Here is a 27,377-nt window from a genome sequence, read left to right on the forward strand (position 1 = left end):
TATGAGAGTAATTTTTATTTTTAAGAATAACAACTCAATGAAGTTTTCTTATAAAGTTGACTCTGATCAGCAATGAACTCATCCCTTCATACACAGCTAAATTTGTTTGAATAGTGCTATAGGGATATTTGAAAATAACATATTCACTTAATGTGAAATCATAATGATGAAACATACATACATTACACACTTATGTACACAAACTCACACAACATACATTCACATGTACCCTTTGATATAAACATCACCATCTAGCAAATTACATAACTATGCATAAGTAATAGAATAATGTACACGTACTTTTCTATACACAAGAAAAACTTCGCTTATGTAAATTAATGGAATAGAAGAAATTATATTTTCCTATTCCACGAAAATGACAAATCAAAGTTAAATACAGCAACGAAACAACAATTTAAGGCATTAACATTAGGTAAAAAGTGCAATTCTTACATGATTAAGCAAAGACGTGCTTTTCCATTTTTCAGTATAAAAATAATTTATTCAAAAAGAAAATGCCCAATTCTTTTAATAAACCCATTTAAATGAAATCTAAGACAAAAATTAAAATATTCATAACAATATGAGCATGCAACAGCATCAAATCAGGGAAACTTCAAAATAAGACTTCAAAGTCTTATCATGATGAGATAAGAATTATCACTTGACTCCTCCACAGGAACCATTATTTGAAAGAAATGTTTATCCATTGTTCAGATTAATTTCAAATGAAAAAGTAGGCATTCATTCAAAATTTTATGATGGGAAAAAAAGCATAATATGCCAAAGCATCACAAATACATAAGCTGACAATAACCACTGTAGGGAATACCTTTCCATCAAACTTTTCTTTCCACAGCCAGTTAAAATTGAAACTAATAAAATAATTACTATTTGCACAGAATTTGTAAGCCCCAAATCTTGAGGAAGAGTTACAATTACCATTGCTTCTTAATGAAATGAATTTTAGTCACTTTCCAAAAAAATGAAAACACCATGGAATAGCATATTCTTCAGATATAGCAGCATTTTTCATGAACGAGATTTTTTCAGCACCAGACATGACTCTATATGCACAGGAGAAACTTGGGAGGACTATTGGACGGATGGTCATGGCAACTTGTTTGCCGAAGTGATGCAGTCTACAATGACTACAGCAATTAGGCAGCACAAGGTTAATGAGCAATGCTTTTGAAATGTGGTGCAACAATAAATAAATGGGGGATTCTCAGGAAACGTAAAAGTTTACTCAAACAAAATATTAAGTGCTGCAAACATATATATACAAGCATGTTCCAAACCCTCTCAATAAGCCACAGATTCGATAGCACACTTGACAGCAAGAAACAATGTGAATGCCACTGGAACACCTGATAATCCCTCATGCGGTAGGATAGAAAGACAGAACACTGAGAAAAATCAACAATGAATCAAAATATATTGCAAGAACAATGAAGTGAACCAATTCTTAGAACCCTTGCATTCATGTAGTTTTGGCTTAGGAGGTTTCTGCTTTTAGGCAAAGAAGAGATATCACCATTGTCACCAATGAATTCACCCCAATCATTCAATTTAAAAACAACTATCGGATGAAGGAAAATATACATCTTAAAGGGAAAAAAGTACCTACAATTTGTCTCACATAAGACATATGACACAAGAGGCAACTATTAAAAAGAGATAATTCAAGAAAGCAAGACATCAAACACTTAAATTCAGAATATTGCATATATACTTCAAAAATGTTCACATTTGAGTGAAAAATTTATAAATGAACGCAGAAGTGATTCAAGAAAATAATATGAGCCATAGAAATCTCGGTAGAAAAGTGGTCACAATGATAACTGTAATCAGCAATAGAAGAATGAATCAAAAGTATGGATGTATGGTTAAATAACAACATCATCTGAAAGAGCTGAAGTAAACTACCTAATAAAGGATAATATTTCATTTACATTAATATTTATGCCTAAAGAATAGCACAATATAATGATTTGAAAACTGAAATGCATAATTATAATTAGAAACCTCTAAGTCTTATCACAGGGTGAGATTTATTATCATATTGTTTTTATCAAATTTAAGACATCTATAATAGGTATCTTGAAACAGAAAGATCACAATACGGACTATTACAGAGAATTGCTACAACATTAGCAGCAAATTTGAGCAAAGTGAAACATGTTAATGTTAACTATTGTTCAGACATCATCAAAGAATGCATCACCCGGAAAGTTACTTTGAACTGTGCTCATTATGGTTCTGAAGTATTTTGAAAATTAAAAAAAAAAAAACTTATTAGAAAAGATATTACACTTATATAAAATGAGTATTTTCACAAAAAAATTATCAGATATTCTGAAATATACTATGGGAACTTAAGAAAACTGCTTTTAGTGAAAACAATTTACACGAGTATTTACAATAACTGAGTGTAAACCTGAAATATTTATCTGAAAATGTATCCACCTTTTATGTCTCTGTTGATTATTTGCCAAATAGGGTAATTTTTCCACACTTAAAACTTCTAAGGTGCTTTATAAATCTGTATAAAATGAAAATAACAGTTCCACTTGTCTATGATCGTTTAAAATCCATAAACTACTTCCTCCCATAAAATGAAATGTTTGCAGAAAAATAAGTATATATGGAATCCATTGAATGTAAGAACCACTAGGTTATTAACAATTACCCATGCTAAAAAAACTTTAACATTTAATGTTGCTTGGAAATGAGCTTGCCAAATTACTAGTTTCATTTAGAGTAGACCTAAATGCTAAAAATAAGAAGTCTAGCATTTGAAAATCAATTCCAATGATTAACTTAATGCTCGCCAATTAATTAAAAAATAGCACTGACAAAATAAGCTAAATCAATTAATTATGTTAATAGAGTGATAGTTACATGACTACAATTTCACCAAAACTCAACAAAAATTACACTTGTATTGAACCAAATTTTGGACCTGAAATGAATGAAAATACAATGCCATTCAAGGGAAGGACACAGGGATGAACAGATTCCAGAGAAATATCTGTATACTTTTGTTACTGTACAGATATAGCTGCCACAACATAATTTCGAAAGACATTGGGAGAAAAGAGAAGTAGCCAAAAATTTATATGCCTCTAACATACTTTTTGTTAAGGTACTTTTTCATGTATTTTGCACTTCAAGTTTAACAGCTTATTACTTTTTCTATTACCTTGATGATTACACCCCACTAGCCACCTATCCTAAATAAGTTGGCTATGTTAAATAAAATATATTACTTTACACTACTGAAGGACTGGTAAGGTCATAAATAAAAATATAGTTTAAATAAACTTAACCAAGACTAGAGAGCATTAATAGTAGCAGAATAACTATAGAACTTATTTAATCTGATTTTATACTCATATTACTAGCATGCTTGAGTTTCATCAGTGCACATTTAATTCAGCTCTTACTATGATCTCAATCACCAATTAAGATGGTCAAAGATGGGATTCACTAGACCCACAATAAAAGTTAATAAAAAAGAAAATAAATGCCAAAAATGTCACCACAGTCACATTTCTAAATTCATGACGGTGATCCAATAAAATGTATTCTCATGAAGCCCACAGTTATTACATAATTGATTTGTATATGGTTGGTCATATACAAATGGACAACAAACATGGTTTAGAATTTTCAAACAACTATTTAACAATTCTCTCTGGTTACAAATTTTAGACACTCTTCAACATTTTCAACCATCAATGAGAAAAATGAAACAGAAAATAATCACCACCTGAATTGGAAAATAAAGTTCATCATACACGACAATGAAAACTGATGACTCAGCTGGATATTACAAATTAAACACACGTTTGTGTGATAATAAAATAGTACAATCACATGGCCAATAGGAAATGGGGTATATCACAAATAATAACTCACTGTTGAAACATCAACGCACACAAACATGGATGTGTTCATCAGTAAGGCCTTGACCAATCACACAAGGAACATGACTCTTTTAGTTCAAATTATGTAAAACTATCAAGTCGAAACCTGTTATGCTGTAATGGGTGTCGTAAATTCAACAAACTCCATATTCACTGTCAATATGCTAGGTACACTTGCACTATTTTCAGATGAAAATAGTTATAGTGTTTAGGATGGAGATGAATAGAACAGAAGAAGATGGGAAAGAAGGCTGGGTAAACCATGTAACACAAATGGCCTCCCCATTGTGTCTCTATGGGACAATTTCATCTCAAACAGACCTTGGCACCAATCCAAATTTTTTCAACGTTTGTGTCTGGGTGGGTTGGGGGGGGGGGTTGATTAGGTCTAGGTTGCAGGATGCAAACTCAGAATCTAATCCTGCTGATAACCACGACCACGGAGAGGAAGGACGGCTGATGGAGGCTGTGTGGTCATGGATGTGTTTCCCCCATTCATTCCTGATTGGGCTTCAAGACTGTCAATTGAATAACCTGTGATGCTGTCTGGACTCTGCAAGGATGCTGCATATAGAGCATTGACTGGAGTTATACCACTTCCATTGTGATCAAACTGAGTGCTGTCATAAACACTGTTGTTCTGTAAAAATGAAACAGGCAGTATCAATAACCACATTGCTTTTCTGATGATTGCTTTCACAACTTTGGTTTTGTAGAAAGACTTTGTGTGAATTCAGAGATTGATATTAATGAAATAAACACTTGAAAGTTCACAGACCACATTTTGCATTACAAGATTTGACATACTGTGATACCCGGCACTACCATGGACCGGTAATCGTGTTGAGGGATCTTTGGTGGTAAACTATGACAAGGAATAAAATAGGCAATGGGAATAACACAAAGAAGGCTAAAATCTTAAGGCTGGAGTAAAAAAAACACACAACTCTGGGATTTTTTTATGGACTGTTTTACACCAGAAGTATAAGGCTCACAAACTGTATCATGATTTTTTAATGTGGATCATCCATCACCACTTTGTGTGCCACAGCTATCATTGAAATTGCATAACTACATTCTTGTTTTTTTGATAATTCTAATACGAGGGTCATCCGGAAAGTAGTACCCGTTCGTGCCGCATGAAGTGCTGACGACGCGAGTAGCCGCTGGACGAGGTCAGATAGCTTCAGTGGCTTGTCTGCCTTCTCTGAGCCAAGTTGCGTGACGCTAGCATTGCCTGTGTTGTTTCTGTGATTGTTTACAATGTTTAAAAAAATTGAGAACGCCGCCAGTTGTGAAGTGAGGGCAGTGATTAAATTCCTCAATGCAAGAAACGTTCGCCCATGTGATATTCATCGCCAATTAAAGGAGGTGTATGGAGACAATGTAATGGATGAGTCGTCTGTTCGGCGGTGGTGTCGCAACTTCAACATGGGGAGGGGGAACACACACGACGATGAGCATTCGGGGAGACCGTCTGTCATTACAGACCAACTGGTGAGCTCAGTTGACAAATTCGTGAGGAACGATCGGCGCGTCACAATTGATGACATCTGTGAGCATTTTCCCAATGTTTCTCGAACAATTGTTCATGAAATAGTTAAACACCATCTGCATTATGCAAAAATTTGTGCAAGATGGGTCCCTCGCGTACCTCAATGAGCTGGCGGCGAAGGACTATGCAGCAGGAATACAGAAACTTGTCACACGTTATGACAAATGCCTTAATTTGCTTGGAGATTATGTTGAGAAGTAGTTTAAAGTATCCTCTTTCAAATAAAATTTTTTATGTTTGTTAATATTTACTTTTGTGTCTTTATTTCACGAACGGGTACTACTTTCCGGATGACCCTCGTACAATGGCCTTCAGAAAACAAGGACTGGTCTCAAAACTAAATGCCACTTCTCTATCATTGAAAATTCCCAATTGGTGCCCAGGATTTAGATATCAAATTCTTCACTTTTCAAATGAAATTGACCATTTCTCTCCATGTATTTGAAGAAATCGATCAAACCCAGACTTTTTCTTGATTTTCCTGACTGAGAGGCCACTATGAATAGTTTAAAGATTATGAAAATTTGTTAAGAAAATTAAAGGTCTACAATTTAAGCCCTTATCCATGCTTACTACTTTACAGTGGCATGTCATATGTATGAATAAAAAAAAAGCAGAGAGCTATGGATGAATGGGAAACTTTCCCAGTCATGCATAATGCACGTCACAAAAAAAAGTTGAACATTTCAAAACCTTTTTGGCATTTTACAGCTCAACTAGTACACTGGCATATTGAGTAGCATTAGATCATCATCAAGTCCACCTGATGATGATGTAACACATCAAAACCTGGTCATAAAATAAATTTTATCAAGTGGAAAATTGCTACAATAAGTTATTAATTAGTACACTCTGAATGATTACAGTACCTAATATCTCCCTCCCTATGGACTTATTCCTAAAGTAGTGATCAGACTTGTACGTTTTGATGATCCCTCAGGCTTTGCTGGTGGGAGCAATGATATTTGCTCCTGGTATGATTACCCGTGTCAAATGAAATGTAGTAGGGGCAGCATCTGTTCTTCATTTACGCAGCAGCAAAGGTGTCTGACACTAGTGTGGTGGCCATTGAGTGATAGTGTCACATTAAAAACACATTATTACGGCAACAGGAAGCTGCCTCAATTGTTTATCCCAAGAATGTAAGGATGGACACTATTATGAAAATGAGTCCTGGCAACTATGGGGCACAGCCCATTTGCGCGTGGGTCATGCCTATAACCAGGAGAAGCAAGGTTTCTGTGGTTGTCATCTCATGAAATCCTTGCAAAGCAAACGTGGATTACTGGAGTGTTTATTAGAGAGCAATAAACAGAGGACAAGAGGAGCCTCAGCGAGAGATGGGTATAATACTACACGAAAAGGTAGACAGAAGCGAAGAGCCAGCGACCAATAGAATATTATTAGTAGAAGTAAAAGTGGAACCAACAAACTTGGCCATTCTTCAAGTAAACAGACAATGATATGGATTAAGAAGTCAATAGGGTATACTCGCAGGTGTTCCTGGAGGGAAAAATTTGATAGCTATTAGCTATAGCTATTTGAATGCAATGATGGGTGAAAGAAGAGATGGCAGTGAGGTAGGTGAATATGGTTTGGGAACAAGGAATGACCACAGGGAGAAAGTAACAGTTCTGCAGGGTTGATAATTACCAACACTTGGTATAAAAGTGATCATATCAGACACAAGTCTCTTTTTTTGTAAATTCTAATCTGAAATATCAGGGCAAGTCTTATGGCTGGGGAAATATGCTAACTTATCGCCTGTAATTGGTAAAACAGATTTCCAGGATTGCCTTAAATTAAGAACCCAAGCCCAAGAACAAAATGGTAATGCTTTAATCTTTCCATAATGAACTATTTCTGGAACACAGATCTAATGAGGTGCAGCGGTCCATTTAAAATGCAATGGTCATTGTAATATAGGGTTAATATTAAATGCCTGCACTCACATACAAGAGAATCAAATCAAATTTATTAGGCATTTCAAAATTCAAATTGTATTACATATATTCCATTTAGTCATGTAAAATGACATGATTACGAACAGCCAGGTGCGATTTCCTTAAGAGTTATCAGACTTAAGGTCAGGCAAAATATTCATATAGTAATTAGTATGGCAGTGAATTCTACTGAAACTGATGAATAAATGGGTCTATCGATCAATTATACCACTGCCATTAAATATAAGAGGGAAAAATTGCTACTTTGTTTTCCATTTTTAAGATGACACAGCCAATAATTATCACTGTATACAATTTGACTTTCATCATTTACTGAATTTCAAGTCTATGGCCAGGGTTAATTTGGCTACATCTGGTTATGCCTCAGGCTGACATTAGAATACCTGAATTAATGTCTAAAAGTTCATGTGGCTTAATATAAAATGAATTTTACCTGATAAATATAATCAGAATCAGTCTTAAGGGATGAGAAGGAATGATGGTGGGGCAAGGACACAGTGTCTTCACCTTCCCCTTCACCTTCCATGGTATCATCAACCTGAGCCTTGTAGGAAAACAGTATGCTGGGTTGGGAGATGCTGAAAATCCAACACATCCAATGTCTCATGAATATGTACTCATCAAAAAAAATTACAAAATGAAAGAGTCTTAGTATTACAATTGAAAATGCATTAACTAAATTCAAGCAACATAAATTAAGAGCAAGCAAAAATGGGTCGTACTCACCCAAAGAATTCGCTGAGGAATGTGTGGTACACGAGTGGGGTAAGAAGAGAAAAATACAGAACTGAAGTTAGGTCAACAGTGCAGAGTCCAGCTAATGCTGCCTCATCAAGGATACCATGAAGTCCAGGAATGCGATTAGGCACATCCTCAAAAGCTAAAAGTAAACCACTGCCAATCGACTGGACCAAATCCAACAAGAATAGGCAAAGGACATAAATGTAGAATGATCGTTTGGCTGAAAAAAAACAAAGAGCAGAGATGGCAGATCCTCAATGAAACTATAAATACACACATAAAATCTAGACAAAATTAGTAAAAGCATGGTTAGTTGATTATTTGAACCAAATAAAGAAAAGTACCCAGTACTATGTGACAAAGGGAATTTTATTTGCTGCACAGAGGCACAGTTCACACATATGATTTATGAATCATCTGACTTCTAGACTTAAACAAGGAGATCCCTTTTCTCCTCCATTATTTAACTTAATCATCAATGAAATACTTTTCCTCACTCTGAGGGAAATTGGAGTGGAAGTATCAAACTTAAGGTTAGAAATCTTGGCATTTAGTGATGACATGATACATTCCATAAGCCTCAACTAATGAGGCTGCAAATGTTGCCAGACATAACACTGGAATTCCTATCGGTGTGGTCTTAGGTCAATCTAGGGAAATATCATCTGGCCACTAAAATATCAATCCACCAATCCAAAAAGGTTGAGATGGGCAATGGTATGCAGTTTCTACATGAAGGGAGTAGCAGTTCCTTCATTTAAGAGAACTTATGAATGCAAATACATGGATATCTGTGCCTGAATAAACAGCTTGTCAGTAACTTACAGAAACCTTCGAGATGAAGATCTTGATATAAACCAAAGCTGAACGGTAAGTAGCCTTAGCTTAAGGTGTGAAAGTAAAATGGATAGAAGTGAAATTGAATAAATAAATGGCTAACATTTCTACATGATGCTACTTATGCCTTCATCCAGTTACTTGCACTTAAAGGATGCTGGGGTGAAATTTTCACAACTTTTACCAATTGTTCCACTACTAATGAAAGAGAAATTTTTTTATCTCTAAATTTTTAATAAAATAATAGGAAAATTAAAGAGAAATGAATTTAAATACAAGAAAATGAAAAGAATCTTAGCCGGCATATGCTACTAAGTTTTCCAACTGGTTTCTTCTCCAGCACCATCCAATCATACCTAATCTAACCACATGAAAGAAAATCTCATTACAAATTTAAAGTCAATTTATTCTCAATTAATATTTCAAAGAGAGAATTTCTATTTCTTGTAAGCAAGAAATGTTAAATACTAATGCTTGTTTATTTTATTCATCACATTGTTAAGAATACCAAGAGAATTTAATTTTTTAATTGTTTGGCCTTTGCTATCACTGAAAAAAGGTGGATTCAATCAAAATTTTAAGCTAAAAGGAATTTAATGAAGGAAGGAGTCAACGTAGGAATACGTTTTGTAAAAAGCACTGATTTGAGTTTCATGACTTTGAAGATTACAGCCCAGAATTCAACAATCAACACTAGCATTATACAGATATAAAAGTAACTACTTGGGCAATCAACATGCCCTATTATCATGTAAGTTAACGATTGAATCATAATTATAAGCTCAAATTGTCAACACCAGAGATTTATCACATGCAACCCGACTGAGTACTTTTCACTACTATTTTTACCCTCAATCAATTGCGGATGACTTTAATGGTTTAATAGGGTGAATGTGAAGATTCAAGTGTAAAAACATCTTATTTTAAGTGGATAAAACCCTATGCGAATTATATGCACAACAGAATGGCCTCAGAAATCTGCTCAGTTATTTTGAAGTATCTTAAATCAAAAAGGTTAAGTGTTATTAGCTAATTTATCAATGACATTATCAAACTCTTTTGATATATTTACATAAATTAAGTGAATCATTCACGTTTTTAAGTAATAAAAGTAAGTTTACATTTATAAAATCGTACTCGTTTTCTTTTGGAAATTGGAGTAGTTTTGATGCAATGCTGCTAACTCTGTTATCAAGCATACTCAAATTATACTATCTGCAGAAGATACATATGTAAAACCAACTTGTTGAAATCTTAAGGTTATTACAGATGACTGATTTCCAGACGATAACATGATATGGTAAATAGCAATAGAAACCCACTAGATTATATTGAAGGAAGTAGAATTCAAGGACGTAATGAGCAGATCGAGCTAACATCTGTTGGCTAATGAATTAACAACATGATAGCTTCTGTTTTCCTTCTTGTGATCATTATTGTAGAAATTAATTATTAATAATACTAACTATAACACTGAAGGGGGAAGTGGTAGTCTATCTAATCAAGCATTTTGGTCTGGAATGAAAATGTGGCTTTTGCCATAAGTGCAGTCTTATGTCGGAAAATAAATATGTAGTGGCATTTCAATTAGTGAAGCAATTTTCTGAAGTCTCTGATTAGAACTCCAGGTGATGAATACTGGAAACCTAGGCCACAACAGTAATCACCCGGTAGGCTGCCTTGATGAGTAAGTTCACCTTATACATTATAGATACATGAGCATGAATCACATGAAAAAAAATTATAAGACAAGGATTTGATCCTACAAATTAATTCTAAAGGAAAGTAAAGAAAACCCCATACACAATTATTTCAACTGTAAATTGTGCTTGGTAGGTCACATTTGAGGGGATTAACTCATAATTTATGTCAAATAGAGACTTATTAAACAGCAACTACAGTATATGCCATATAATGCTATAAACTGCAGTGTATATAACAAAGAGAAGTCTTGATGAGCAGTAAATATAAAAAAATTCATTAATTCATTAAGCTCTAATATCACAAAAACCCCTAATGATAATTTTATAGGAAATAACCTATGATTTTACAATATAGTAACATTGCTTATAAAATCAAATTATGACGGGAACATTTTTAATAAGTTTATACTTGATAAAAATAAATAGAAAAAGTCATACTTGGAAGAGCCAGTCTTTCCCTAAGGCGAGTCCAAGGGAGAATCAGGATGGTGAGGTAAACCTAGAAAAAGAAGCAATGAATTACTTATTCATGCATTCATATAAAAGCTTTGTGCACGAAAATTCCCCAATAAAAGAATAACTTTAAAATTACAATAAACTCAATAGAAAATAGAAACCATTCAAAGTGGAAATTTTAGAACTATAGAAATGAAGAATCTTTAAACTAAATGACGTTACTGGCTTCACTGCTTTAATTAACACTTGAAGATGGATTACGGAACGATTAGCACAAATTTATCATTGATGAAGCATCAATATGATCATGTGTCATCACATAGAAACCATTGTAATATTCAATAAAATTTTAAAGTGGTATTGTACTGTTAAATGACCTCAATCATTTATTACTAGAATGTTAAGATGGACACCATAGTGAAAATGAGTCCTCACAACAATGGGACCCTGCACAATCCACTGTGTGTGGTGCCCAGCGGCAGGAGATGCAAGGCTTCCACAGCCGTGATTTCATGAAATTCTTGGAAAGCAAAACAAACGACAACAGCAGGACATTAAATGACCAAATTAATTAGAATAGGAACTTGGAATGTTAGGACAATGATGAGGGCAGGAAAATTAGAGAATATAAAGAGAGGATATATAAATGTTTTAATGCTGTGGTAGGTGAGATGGAAGGATAGTGGGGATTATAGGAGTGATAGTTAAAGAATAATATACAGCAGAAGGGAAGAGAGTCAGCGAGGGGTAGCTACAGTACTGAACAAAACAGTAGGTAGAAGAGTAGTAAATAGCGCAGAGACTGATAAAATATTATTAGCAGAAGTAAAAGTGAAATCAACTAACTTGGTCATTGTTCTGGTATACATGCCACCAGGCAATCATAGGGAGGAAGATGTCAATAAAGTACAGAGGATATAATCGAGGGTGTTTCTGGGAGAAATATTTGATAGTTATGGGGGATTGGAACACAATGGTAGGTAAAATGAAGAGATGGTAGCGAGGTATGGGCAACAATTTAGGAAAGAGGCATGGACATAGGGAGAATGTAATTGAGTTCTGCAGGAGACATGGGTTCATCATCACCACCACTTGGTTTAGACACCATCAAAGGGCGTAGGTACACATGGAAAATGCCAGGGGATTCAGGGAGGTATCAGCAACTATTTTAAGGTTAGGCACAGATTTAAGAACACCACGATCAACTCACATAGTTTCCTCAGAGCAGATGTGGACTTAGATCAAAATGAATTAATGAATGTATTGCAGAAAAAAGGAGTTGACGGCATGATAGGACACTCATCTGCACCTTGCACATATCTTATACTGAGTGGGTGGGAGTGACAGATGGAGAGTGTTATAAAGAAAAGTAAGATAGGGGTGTTCATTATCACCTGTGCTTTTCAACGTGCATGTGGAGGATATGGTAAAAGAGGCCTGGGAAGAACTGGAGGTATGAATTACAATTGGTGGGGTATTCATAAAATCTGATTTGTGGATGACCAAGTTTTGGTTTGTCAGTCAGCCTATGGTTTGCAAACTCTTTCAAGTACACTGGAAGGTTAGTGCGATAGGTAAGGGCGGAGAATATATTTTAATAAAATAAAAGTTATGTGGTTTTATATAAATACAAAAGCTAAGCTTACTATTAAAATAGGAGGACAACAAATAGAGCACTTGAAAAAGTTTACGCATTTCAGAAGTGTTTTGGACCAAAATGGTCCAAGTATTAAGGAAATAAGGTGATGAATTCATTAGGGAAAGAAGCTATCATAAGGAAAAGGGAATTAAGGATGTGAACTTTGAGTAAAGGTATAAAGAAAAGGCTCATTACAACTCGAGATTTCGAGTAGGGGTTTGAGCGGAACAGAATCATGGTCATCAAAACAAAATGACAGGAATAGACTGGTGGCTGTTGTAATGTGGGTGAGGAGAAGAGCAAGAGGAGTGGACAGAAATGAAAACAAACAAGTAAGTGGTAGATATGGTAATGGTGGAGAGAGGATTGTTGGGAGAAGTGAAAAGTAAGCAGGAAAAATGGATTCAGGGCATTATGATTGGCAATGAGATATTGAAGACTGTGATAGAGAGGACAACTGGGCAAACAGGAAAGGGGAGGGAATAGTATAGGCATGTTGGATTGAATGATGGAAGAAAAGAAGAATTCAGAATTGAAGAGGATTTTCGTAAAGGGCCCAGTTTCAGGCGGTGCTTTTTGTTAAGAGAGGCAAGTTAATGCATTTTTTGTACAATTGTTTATGCTTTGTCAATCCAAAACCTACCCTAACTGGTAGAATACCAATTATAATAAATGCATTGTCATCCTCCTCTATCTTTTCTAGAGGAAAGAATTCCACCTTGTTCAACCTTAAATGATTTATGGAAACATATTATCCCAAAACTACTTAGAAAGGACAAGAAGAATTCTTACCATTGTGAATGTAACAGATGAGACAAACCAGAACAGCATTCCCCCATGGGCAAAAAGGTGGTAGTCCTGTTCTCTTATGTGGTACGGAGAGGGATAGGTAGGGTGGATGTGGAATGTTGGAGACAAGGACAGGGCTCCTGCCACACCAGCAGGAGTGGGCACTGCTTTTGATGCTTCCATAGCTGATTTTACTTCAAGGGACCCTTGGGCAACAGAGAAAGCCAATGAAAGAAGGCAGGTGGCACAGAGGACATGTCGCACGCTGCTCCCACTTTCAAGATGCCCTGTAAAAAGGCAAGATGAGAGGAATCAGTATATTATGCAAAAGTAAAGGATCATCAGTCAAGAACTCCCATAAGAATGACTTTAAAATAGCGGAATCCAGTAAACAGTAGGACACATATCCTTTAAAGAAGCATTTGACCCATGTGATACTGCTTACAGAATCACAGGTAATTTTAGCAATAATAAATGATAAAATTCAATAAATATGATATTACATATTTTCTTTCAAACTTTAAATGTAATAGACACTCCGTGAAAATACGATTCCATGTATGAGTAGAGAAATAATAATTCATAGTGCAAAAAGACATTTATGTATAAGTTACTATAATGAGTTATCAACAAAGTATATTTAAGAAATTAATATATTAATGCCACATATAATGTTGTGGTAGTTGAATGGGGACACCAAATTAGATTTGTAAAAAAATTCAAGCAAGTAAAAGTATATTTTACATTTAGTGATTGAAATATTTCAATCATTTATCAAATTAGGTGGGTTTTAGACTCCTACTAAGGACACATTATGCAAGTAATCATTAAAAGCAAAGTATCATATATTTAGAAGTAATGCCTGTAGTACATTTTCTGACTTAATGCATTTTATGTCAACATCAACTTGCTTTATATTCTAACCCGCATCTCCCTAGGACAGGAGGAAACAGACTAGCTAGCTATGATGGAGATATATGGCACCAAACCCAATGAAGATGACCGACTCCATTATCTTGGGGAAAATTTTATTTAGGGAGCAAAGCCTATTCCCCAATAAAAAAGTCCAAGCTGCCTTCTACAACAGATACACTGAAAGGCATTCTCGGGTTTAACAACGACAGAGTGGACATAATGGAGCAAAGTGGAGTTAACTATATTGCTGCAATTATTAATCACCATATACATTGGTCAAACAGACAGAATGTTGAACTTCAGAACCCAAGAACATCTAACCTGTTTCACAAGCATCAAATAAACTTCTCAATTTATACAACACTTAATATAAATATACCTCAGTTATTTGTGTGTTCTAAAAAAGCTATTCTTCCTGGAAATCCTTCTTTTTAATATAAAATTCCCTTCCTGCTCCTTCTCCTATTGTTCCAAATACCTAAACAACCCCTCTTGGCCAATCACTGTACTCCCCATGTGGATCCACTGACCTTTCACTCCAGTGATACCTCACTAACTTGACTGCACCCTCCTACCCTACAACCTCCCACCTATTAAACCCCCCTTTTTCTGAGTCTACATACTCTGAATTACTCTGTATATTCACCTGATTATTCAACACAGTAATGAAACCATGGCCGTGGAGGTAACAAATATAAATCGATTCATAGAATTGCAGTATTTTCACTTTTCTATACAATGGAATATTTTACCAAGTGATGGCTCCAACAGTTTCATTTGCTTTCTTGCTCAAGAAGCAACTGGGCTTTCATGAACTTCATTGTGACAGAGTAATTCTGCTCCAGTGGTAAAACTAGTCCTTTATACTGAGTGGGAAACAAATCTATCAGCAAGAACATTCAAATAAGGTCATAATAAAATTTAAGCCCTCCTTCCATTAATTTGTGATTTCGTTCTTGAATTTCCACGCATAGACCTGTTGCACCCGAATGCTGAGTGTGACTCAAAATGGTTAGCATTTGTATCAGCTTGTATGACAAGCCACATCTGAAACAGAGTTTCAGAGTGAAAAAAAGGGGGATTTTAGCATATTTTCCATTAATTTTACTTGTAATTATCCACAACAAAGAATAAGTATTAAATAACATTAATAATCAAGCAAGATGCATCATTTTATAAATGAATAATAGCAATCAATAATTTATCCAAAATTATAGTATTCTTTTCTTATCTATTGCATAGTCAACATCCCGAGTAGGAGAGTCTACGTGAAGAGCCATATCCCTTTGAGTCGTGCTATTTTGGGTATTCTTAATCTTATCTTGATAAACAACCTTCTTACTGCCATTCTCTCAAGGAGAGTACCTGACCTCAGATTTTTCCTCGATTAAGAATCACTTTTTATTGGGAATTTGCGAGAAGATTAACCAATTATCTGGTCTTAGAGTTCCACTAAAGTTGACACAGATAGTTCTAGAATATTAATTTAAGAGTGACCTTCTGTAAAGGGTTAGCTTAAGTTTCTAAACACATGTAGTAGCTGTTTTCAAGGCATAGGGCTCTCTTACAACCGATGCTTTCAATTCATCAGAATGAATGCTTTGCCTGCATATAGTTTCATATTCAGAACAAATTTCCTCTCCTCAAGATGGATAAGTTTTCCAAAGCAGCAGAAAGCAGGGATGCTAAATTTCACATAAATAATAGGAGAAACTATTGAAAATTATAATAGTGATGACAGTGTCTCATCTGATGATGCATATAGGATGCGCGACCAGAGAACATATGCTAATCAATAGTCTGAGTGAAAAAATGGTAAATGAAAACTTCATTGTCAGTGCATTCATCCTGAAAGATCAGGATGAATGCACTGACAATGAAGTGACATCGAATTCCTAAAGACAAAGGCGGCTCACAATTATACATTCAAGTGATAGTGGTGGAGATGTACGGGGTGATATGCTAGTGAATTTGGGCATGAAACCGAGTGAAAGAAATGATCACAGTGGAAAACAAGACTAAGGAAAGTGGAAAGCTGTATCTGTGAATGACCAAGAGCCTAACAGAATGCCGTTCTTTATCGATCATTTATGTTTTGGATCTCAAGTTCCTTCTGGATGCACCAAACAAATTTTGTTTTCCCCATCATTTTCTTATTGATATGTTGATAAAAATATAACAGATGTGAGATAAGAGTATGCTAGACATAAAATTAGCCAAAAAACTACCCCAGCCATCTTCTAATAATGGAAAAGATGTGAAGTCAGAGAAAATTAAGGTTTTCCTTGTTGCAGTGCTAAATATGAGTGAGTTGAATCACCCTAATATGCAGACATATTGGTTCAGTCTCATTTTTCCATTTTCAAGCTTTTTTCAAAAAGGGAGATATTTTTGCAAATATGTTAAATGTTTCACATGAAAAACAATCAAAAGTCAAGAAAAGAATAGAGAACAAAGGCTGAGAAAATAAACTCCTCCTTATTCAAATCTGGAAATGAAATTTAGGGAGGAATTCTGTCCTGGTGCAGAGATTGCTGTTGACGATGCTATTTTTAGTTTCAAGGGAAAAATACAATTTATAATGCATTATCCTAAAAAGTAAACAAAATGGGATAATCATTTACAGTAGTAGTAGTTTTAGGAGACGTGTCTGACACCTAAGGTAATTTGCGCGATTAGGGATTGATAGGCAGGAATGAAGGGTGGAGAGAAACCTGGTGTCCGCATCGGCCCTTACAAGGAAAGGTACCAAGGGGTCCGCAGCTCTAGGTCTCATCTGATGGACAGTATACTCAAAGTTCCCTCCACAGCACCTGAAGTAGGGATTACGATACCACTCAAAAATGTTGTATCCAGGATATTTGTTTATATGTTCTCCGGGATTCTAAATGAGGTTATATACTATATATTTGTCCTTTATTATAGTGGAATAACATCTGAAACTTTAGTAGAGACCTGATATCCCTTTTCCTATTTGAATAGTGTTAGAACTTCAAAATTGAAAAATTAATATCTGATGCTCAAGGCTATCACATACTTGAAAGGTACATTAATGCTCAATAGGAAAAATAACCAAACTGTTTAAAAGACCCAACGGTAAAGAATAGGGAGGAAGTGGTTGATAAAAATGTAATGCTTCTTGCATGGAAAGACAAAAGGATAGAGAAGCAAATTCAGAACTACCCTGCAGGGCCTCGTACATATCACTTCTCTGGCCATTTCTGTCGCATGGTCTCCCTCAATTCACTCACAGCTAACATTATAAACATTTGCAAAAATGATCTCTCCAGATCTTAAATAACAGCTTCCTGCATTTTTGAAATAGTACCATCAATTCTGCTGGTGCTAGAACACACTGAACAGTTGTTGTCACACACCAATACCCTACATCTTGGTAACTCAAATAACATTTCTTATTTGAGTAGCAAATTTATTTCTCATTAACATTTCTTCCACTGTTTTGTGGAGTTTGAGGCAGAAATCAATGCCACCACAATTCTTAAAAAAGAACCTTTTTTTCTCCATGATGTGACCTCACAGAAGTGCATGACAACAGGTAAACATGTCCACTAAACTTTTTTCCACATGGAAGACTAGTTCAAGCAATAAAATTGTACGTTACAAATCTTTTAGTTTAACCTTGTAAACAATTGGAGCACAACCCATTGGATTCATACAACCTGTCACTGCTTTTCATACAGCACATGATCGCTGATGTTGATATTTTGATAAAATGACCTAGGCATATTGCTGCTCTGTTCCACTTCCCCATAATAATAAAGTTTACCACATTTATTGGTAGCGCAGGCTGACTCAGACCATTTGATATGTAAAATTAAACATTACGTAAAATAGGAAAATATACCATCAGGTTTCAAATGCTTCTTCAGGTTTGAAAAAAGGAACAATAAGTGATTTGGAAATTGACTCATTCTTTATATCCCACCAATAAATGTATTACAACAAAACAAGAGCACATTAAATCACAGGCAACATATCTTTTTACTTACCAAAAGCCAGGCCAAAACATAAAACACTCATTTCGGTCGCAAGCAGAAGAAAACGCACTGCAACCCAGAGCACCTTATCACCGGCAGCTGCCCACTGTCCACTTACAGCCATTGACACAACGCATCTTGCCACACTCATTGCACTGCATATGCAAACCTAATGTACAGGAAGTTGGAGCAATCAAAGACTTGCAGATGTGGTTCAATGATAATGCGACAGATCATAGGAATAGAGAATTATAATTAAAAAATAGACTAAATTTCTTCTAGGAATCCCACATTTTAATTTCAACCACGTGATATCACTCTTTAAATATCTTACAACCCAGTGAGCAGTATAAAAATACATCACCATCACAAATTATAAATCTGAGTAGTAGTAGTAGTATTTAGGGGAGGCGACCGACAGCTAAGGTCATTTTCGCCATAGGTGATGGACAGGAAAGGATGAAGGATGGAGAGAAACCCGGCGTTGGCATTAGCCTACTCTTTGCGAAAGGCGCCAAGGGGTCCGCAGCTTAACGTCCCATCCTACAGACAGCATACTCACTCAAAGTGCCCTCCACAAAGCACCTCAAGTAGGGATCGAGATACCGTTGAAAAATATTCAACACCGCCGGGATTTCAATTCGGGCCCTCTAGGTGGGAAGCCAGTACCTTAGCCCCCGCACCATCTTGATCCCCATAAATCCGATAATTGTCGTTTAACAGCTCTATGAACTGTTGACTCAAAAAGCTTGTGGATTCTAAGGGTTACCAGCCCCAACAAGTTTTTAATTGTGATGGGATGGTTCTCTTAGGAGTAGATACCAAAACGAACCTATATTTGTGCACATAACAGTGGAAGAGAATACATTGCACGACAACAAGGTAATGAAATGCCATCTCATGCTGCTATTTTTGACAAATACAAGTAGAGATTTGAAAATCAAACCCCTGCATGTTTACCATTTAGAAATTGAACGAGCCTTCAAGAGATATTAATTCCAATACAACAGGCTAAATGAAATGTGGAGGTCATGGGAAACTCGTGCATTGTACCTTGCATACAAGGCATCACCCTAATATGGCAGTGGCGATGTGCACCAAAAATTTATTTAATGATCATTCTGAGTTGCATTTCAACCAAATTTTGAAGTGTCGATCAAATCGACAAATGTCATTAGTCAGCTTTCTAGTAAAAAGGAAATAAGTATGTATTCTAAATAATCAAGTTTATTTTGATTTTTTTGCTATTAAAAATTGAGTTTGCATTTCTGCTTGCTTCATTCTGTGATAGAAAAAAAGATGAATGCGATTCACAATCCTAGTCAATGCATATTTAATTTTCTTTGAATAAACCTGGTCATAATTTATTTTTTAGCATGGAATGCATTATCATGTTTTACATTAATGAATATGAACAAAGTTGTTTACTACACAAGTGTTTCCCTTACTAGAAAGATCGTGGAACGGATTATGCTCATACTACGAGGTTCCCTTATACATACGTCTCCTCTGACACAGACTAGCCGGCCATCAGAGCATTTGAAATCTCAATTTGTTAACTTTCACTAATGTGGTTGGCTTTCATCTTAATTAGATACTTAATTAAGCTGCTAATATCGCTGGTATCCATTAAAATGAAATCATTTACTTTGTAATTCCACACACTTCATTTAAAATAAGGAGGGGGGTTGGTCAGAGAGGGAAGTTGGAGGGGTAAAAAGGTTACCATGTAGCTGGGAAAAATATAGAATTAAATCTTTCAGGGTTGAGAGATCAGGTTCTTAAGGCATGAACCACTGTAAAAGGCACATTTAATTTTTTCTTCAGGTAAAATTTTAATTACTTTTTGAGAAATAGTCCCTAGATAAAGAGTTATCTTTGCCATTTGGCAGTGGGATCTTTTAAATGTTCGAGGTTGTAAATGTGGCTTAAGGCTATTTTTGAAAGTTTCTTCCGCTAAAGTTTATTAATTAGATCTTCTGAATAGCCATTGCTTACTGCTAACGTTTTAATTACATTAAGCTCTTTATTTATATTGAATTTTGACATAGGGATAGCGGTTAAACAGTGGATCATTGCATGAAATGCCGAAAGCTTTTAGGCAAAGCAATGCCTTGAAGAGGAATCAATTAATTGGCCCATACACATTTCCTTCCTAAAATGTGTTATGCAATTTCCATAAAGTAACGCCTGAGACAACAAATTTTATGGTATCCATTATTCAGTTTCTTATTTCTGCAGACAAAAATTAATTGAAAAGAGTAGACTGTGATGCCCAGTTATAAACCATAACTGTTAATGAGCAATGACAGTACCATGAACCGATTGAAATGAAATACATTAAACTCTCAAATATACCCATGAATTATTAATGTTAATCTCTTCCCAGCACCTCTGGCTTTTAGTGAAATAACAGTCATAGAGATAAATAAATGCTTAGAATCTTCAGAACAATTAAAAAAAAACAAAAGTTTGAAATAGACAGGCTTTATTAAAGGTTTTTAATTTCGCAATATCTAAAGTTGTCAATAATATTTACTGTTTTAATTTAAACATTTTTGTATGGTCCAGTTGAAAGCTGGTGGCCTCAACCTGTGCAGAAGGAGGCGTGGATGGGGGAAAAGTTGGCTAGAGGGGAGAAGAGGAGGGCTACGAGATAGGCCTCACACTGTTCTCTTGATATTTTAAAAACTGTAGGAAATTAATAATTTGAAATCGAGTTCTCATTTATTTTTAAATATGTTAATCAACAAATTTCCCTAGTCACTGTTGATTTCATCAGTTCCTTCACTTATTATACTATCATTATGGAAACTGTCCATATCAACTTCATTTTCAATGAATGTTCTTTCTACTTCCTTCACTCTTGCGCACACATTTCTCCACTCTTATCTTCTCGCATTAACTTTACATAAACTACCCTATACTATCAATAAAATAAGTAAAGTAGTATAAGTAAACTAAATCTGCTATTTAAGTATAATTTAATAATCTTAAGCTAAGAATACTAATATCTTAAATAAATGAATCTATAAGATTATTATGCCTAACTTACAAAAATATCCTATATAGATATTGAACTAACCTTATCACTTAAACTAATGATTGAAACTAAAGAATATTACATTTTGCTAACCAACAAATGGAAGTAACCTACCAATAGGATGCTAAGAATACACTTGTGATAAACTATCTAAAAAACTAAATAAACCTTCAGGAGAAAAATCTAAAAACAAAACTAGCTAACTAATACGTAAAACTAAAGACGAAGATTGAAAAAACAGTGAGGTTGGCAACTACCACACGTGGTCACAGTGAGCTCTCAAGCCAGAATGAGACTTTGTATAATATATTTTGTACTTGGAAACTTTTATACCTTTCTTGGTAGGAGTAAGCTCCAGGCCCAACACTCATTTTTGCACTTGGCTTTCAACTGAGCTATACTATCCATACTTTTTTTTACTAATGATACCCTCGCAATCATTAGTCCAGAGAATTCCATATTTTCCTTTGAGGAGAGGAAACACACAGCTTTACAAGTACCGTATTTTCCCATCGATTAAGTGCACGTTATCTATACAAAAATGTTCAGATGATCGAAAAAATGACAATGGGCATTTTGTAATGGAAATTGAAAAAATCTAAACACAGACGTATTTTTACACACACACATCTGATAGAGACATATTTTTACACACACTATATATAATATTTACGTGCATATATCTATGAATATACAGATGCACGGCATCTATATACGTTCAAGATAACTATGAAGCCCTGGGCTGACAAATTCATGATAACTACAAATTTCTGGGTGCACGTTATTAATGGGAAAATACGGTACTTGTACTATACAACAAAATAGTCATTTTTACTTTTACTATGCAAAAAAAGTCATTAACTACCTACCCTGTATTATTTTAATAGAACAATGGAAATGCCAAAAGTGGAACAATATAAAAATGATTTTTGTTTATAGTAATGCTGCTTCACAATTATTCCAGGACCTAAAGATTTCAATAAATCAGCCACAGTACAGTCAAAGGAGGTGACTCAAATAGGGATTCAGAGACTTGCAGCAATGAAAGAAACAATAATGGACAATACTTTTACCATTTTGTGTGAGGAGGGAACCTATACTTCTAAATCAGTTCCTTTATTTATGTACAGGACAAAAATATTCTTCCAACCTCAGTGGGAGTGAGGATTTCTTGGACCCTTTCCCTCTCAGAATTACAAGGGTGGTCTCAGAAGTAACCGTCCTGACCTAGAGATGGCGGTAATTATTTGAAAAATATCACTGTATTAGAAAGTACACAATCTATAAAGCAAGTTGTTGTAAAGCATGTTTCATGTTTGAAGATGCCATGGTGTTTAGTATTTGTTTGGCAGCCATCAACAGTGAACGTTTTCAGTGAATTTGTGAAAATGGAGAAAATTGGTCATCGTTATATAATACAATACTTCTAGTTGCCCTCAGCCCAACCAATATAAAAGCTGAACTGGATTCTACTTCGGCTGAATCTGATCCTTTGTTTACAACAGTAAAATATTGGGTAGCAGAGTTTAAATGAGGCCATACGAGCTATCAAGCCAAGCATCGCATTGGCCGACCAAATGAGGTGAAGACTCCAGAATTGGTGTAGAAAATTCATGAAGTGATACTGGATGATCGTTGACTGAAAGTTCAAGAAGATATTTCAACTGAGTGTTTCACAAAGTTTGAACAGCAACAAAGCAAAATTTTTGCGCATTTTCATAAAGATGGATGAAACATGGGTCCATTACTTCACACCTGAGACAAAAGAACAATCAAAACAATGGATTCAAAAGGGAGAACTGCCTCCAAAGAAGGCAAAGACCATTTCATCTGCAAGCAAAGTCATGATGCCGGTTTTATGGGATGCACGTGGGATAATTTTCATTAGCTATCATGAAAAAGGAATAACATTCAATGGCATGTAATATGAAAACTTATGGCAATGTTTGAGGTAGAAATCAAGCAAAAGCAGCCGCATTTGGCTAAGAAGAAAGTGTTTTTTCATCAGGACAATGCAACAACTCACAAATCCATTATTGCAACGGCCAATATTCATGAATTTAAGTTTGAATAGCTACCTCACACATCCTATTCCCAGATTATGCCTCCTCGGATTATTTTCTGTTTGCAAACTTGAGAAATTGGCTCGTCGGTCAAAGATTTTTCAACGGTGAATAAGCAATGAATGGCAGTTAATGGCTATTTTGAGGAGCAAGACAGTTCTTATTATAAAAGGGGCATTGAACTTATTGAAAAATGCTGGGAAAGGTGAATAGAGATGAAAGGAGATTATGCTGAAAATTAAATACATTTTTTCCAAAATTTTTCTTTTTTGAGTCGGGTACTTCAGGGATTACCCTCTTATCTGAGAGATGAAGATACCTAGTATCCCAGAATTTCTCATAGTGTGTTAGAAAGTAAAACTTTAGAGTATATCTGACTCTGGCATTAAAATGCTGTAATCAGGGAACAGTGAACTTGGGTGAAGAGTATTTCTTCACCCAAGTTGTTCACTTATTTCCATGTAATTAGATAGATTTTTACTAAATATTTTTCTATTTCCCCTGCCTCTCACTTATCCTCCCCCATCACCTATCATTCCCACCTGCTGCTTTCAACCCCTGCCACACATCTTTTTGGTGGATCGCAGGGCATTTATGTCAATATGACCTGGTGCTACATTTAGGATTAGCAGCATTATTCAAAATAATGCATACATTCACTCTGAATGGAAGACAACAATTTAAAAAATGAAAATTAGAATTTTTACATAATATTAATTTTCAATTCAATTGTCTGCAGTAACAGCTATAAACCTGTCCTTTTTAAAATTTATCAAGTAATAGACATACACCAATAAATAAATCTCCCAAATCACTTCACAACATGGGGGAGATTAATAAGAAGATCATGAGTTTATCAAAAGTTCTATTCTAGTCATTAATAATTTCCAATTTGGCGATAAAAAGAAATATCAAGTTAGGTAATTAGCATTTCACTTCTAGCCATCTGTTGACAAATGATTACAAAAATTAAACAAAATAATTTGAAAAAAGGTAGGAGCAATGTATTAAAAATAAAAAATATTATGCATTACTGAAAAATTTGGGTAAATACGTGCAGGCAGGGGTACATTCTGTACTACGTTTTCCATTGGTTAACCCTTTCACAGCGGCGGGCCGATATATCTGCTCAAACATGACTTACTGTTAAAATTGCTATGATTAATTTCTATTTTATCTTATGTATTGTTTCTTTTATCACAAATATAACGTCTCTCTTTCATATGACAAGTTTTTCTTAATTTTAATTTTCTACACTAAATACTTCTTGCGAGGCATAAATCTTACTGTAATTGTTACGTTGACCTGTTTACATGGGGGAAAGCTCAGCCTAATGTTGGTAGAAGTATTTAGGGGAGGCAACCAACAATTGAGCACATTTGCACCATAGGGGATGGAGAGGAAAGTATGAAGGGTGGAGAGAATCCTATCGTCGGCATTAGGCTACTCTTTACGGAAGGCGCCCAGGGGTCCGCTGGTTAACATCCTATCCAACGGACGGCGTACTCACTCAAAGCGCCCTCCAAAAAACACCTCAAGTAGGGATCGAGATACCTCTGAAAAGTATTCAACACCACCAGGATTTGAACCCAGGCCCTCTGCGTGGGAATCCAGTACGATAGCCATCGCACCATCACGATCCCCTCGATTATGTTACCTTATTTTACCAGATCATTTGTTTGAGATATCCCACACAACAAAAAAACAGGCTTGAGAATAAACTTTCCGCTCATTCTATTAAGCACAAATTCTAATCCAAAAATTTTACAATTCACTGAATGACTCACTAGATGAATGCATACATAATATATATATGAAATTAATATGAGAGGCCGTAAACTTACCAAAATATAAAAGGTAAGGAAGACGGGACTTGTTGTGGCTCGGAGCTTAAGACGGGCACGGTTGAATCTGGCAGCCAGTAAAAGTAGGAATAAGGCATTGGGGATAAGTATGATAAGATCCCATGCCCTCACACTAAAAAAAAAAATACTGTATTACCAGAAGAGAATTGTCAAATGGCAATTTGATAAATGGTATAATTTTGACACACACTGTAATTGTGAAAGATTCCAAAAAATACTGTTTAATTAGGTATGTAGTTACTTCCATTCTTAGACCACGTTATAATAATATAATAGTTTTTATTTGCCTGAGGATCTGGGTACATACATGATGCCAGATATACGGCACGTCAATGATCATAACATAACATAATATACATACAAAACATAGTTACAAGCTCACAAATTCATCAATGGAGTAGAATACATGTAACATGAAAACCTCCCTCACTTTAAATTTAAAAGTGGACAATTTTTCAGTACTCTTGATAACCTGAGGAAGGTTATTATACAATGTGAGTAGTTGTAGTTTTATTTATACGGGATTATAACTTTTAGTACCCAAATCAGATTTACTAACGGTTATAGAGTAATTACATAGTACTCTGAGAAGCAATCTTATTTCAGGCAAAACTAGCATCTAAAAATAACATTGAGCTTTGACGTTTAAAAATATAATGGTGTGACCAAAACAAAAAAGTGGGTCTGAAATCAGTTGCTCTACTGGTATTGGAAAGAACTAAAGAACAACATTTCAGAAAAAAATCAAGTGTAGTGTGCAATTCGTACACATAAAATCATCACATTGAAAATTAGGATCCACGATAAAAAATCAGGACCTCAATAAAGTGTTATCTAATGTAGTAAGTTTATCTATAATACACATAGTGAACCCGAATCACATAACTGCCTGGGCATTAAAATTTGAAGCTATCATCTCGCGAAAAATCTCCTCAGTACCTCGAATTCCCCAGCTCCACGTACAATATCCACTTGCAGAAATGTTCTTCCAGGGGCGGTAGCGAAGGATCTGTTGAATTGGTGTCAGTAGGTAAGGTACTTGATGGCCACGAAGGAGCCAAAGTAGTCTCAGCCATGCTGAGCATCCAGAAAATTATTAATATCAGCTGCAACGGGCCACCTGACCGAGGCTCGATGCAAGGCTAGAACAAGGATCTCCAGCATCACTTTTGCGGAATGACCCGAGAATATGTGGAGCAGCCTTCACTTTGGAGGGCCAATGCTATGGAAAAGAAATGGCGCATGAAAATTAAGATAGATATTAATGCAATCATTTTTTCGGTCTCATTAAACCATGCATTTGAAATCACATAAAGAGACAAAGTATTTGGAAACTCGGCGAAATGGGAGAATGCATTTCACCAAAACAAACAGTAGTCATAGATTCAAATACTCTAAACAATAACATCAGCTGACCTCTGGTGTAATAATGCAAGTTGCGAAATGACAACCGTAAGGCAGGATGAGTCACACACCAGATAACGCGCATATGTGTTACTAACAATAGTAGTAACACAGTTTACCATCACATAAAGTTGACCATATATATTTTGGTGCATTGCTCAACCCACTGAAAATATAGACTGTCATCTTGGCTGATAATTACAGCACCCCTTAAACCCCAGCGACAAATGAAATTATGTCAACACTTAATGAAGAAAAAGTACACTACATATACACTTCGGGATCTTTCTTATTACAAACAAGACAGCTGTAACTGCTATAAATAAATCATAATTACCTCCAACAGCTGTTCACATACACTTAATCACTCAATATCACCAAAATCTTTACGCTGCTCTCTAACTTGACGAGATCAAAATATTCACTGACATCTATTGACAAAACAAGTTACTAGTCTAGTTAGGAAATGATTG

The 27,377-nt window shown here is 35.3% G+C and overlaps 1 protein-coding gene across 1 annotated transcript; it reads right to left on the reverse strand.

The window, feature by feature from the left end:
• LOC139700004 (transmembrane protein adipocyte-associated 1-like) lies at window positions 1-27,328 on the reverse strand. Its single transcript, XM_071598429.1, has 9 exons — window positions 27,242-27,328; window positions 26,440-26,722; window positions 25,480-25,612; window positions 18,542-18,698; window positions 13,620-13,903; window positions 11,171-11,231; window positions 8,178-8,412; window positions 7,885-8,029; window positions 1-4,572 (listed from the first exon to the last, which is right to left on the reverse strand). Exons 2-9 carry the CDS (start codon window positions 26,583-26,585, stop codon window positions 4,348-4,350), a joined length of 1,386 nt encoding a protein of 461 aa, XP_071454530.1. The 5' UTR covers window positions 26,586-26,722; window positions 27,242-27,328; the 3' UTR covers window positions 1-4,347.
• Between the last annotated feature and the right edge of the window lie 49 nt (window positions 27,329-27,377).

Source organism: Hetaerina americana, unplaced genomic scaffold, assembly GCF_022747635.1.
Source record: "Hetaerina americana unplaced genomic scaffold, ioHetAmer1.1.p SCAF_10, whole genome shotgun sequence".
Classification (NCBI taxonomy): domain Eukaryota; kingdom Metazoa; phylum Arthropoda; class Insecta; order Odonata; family Calopterygidae; genus Hetaerina; species Hetaerina americana.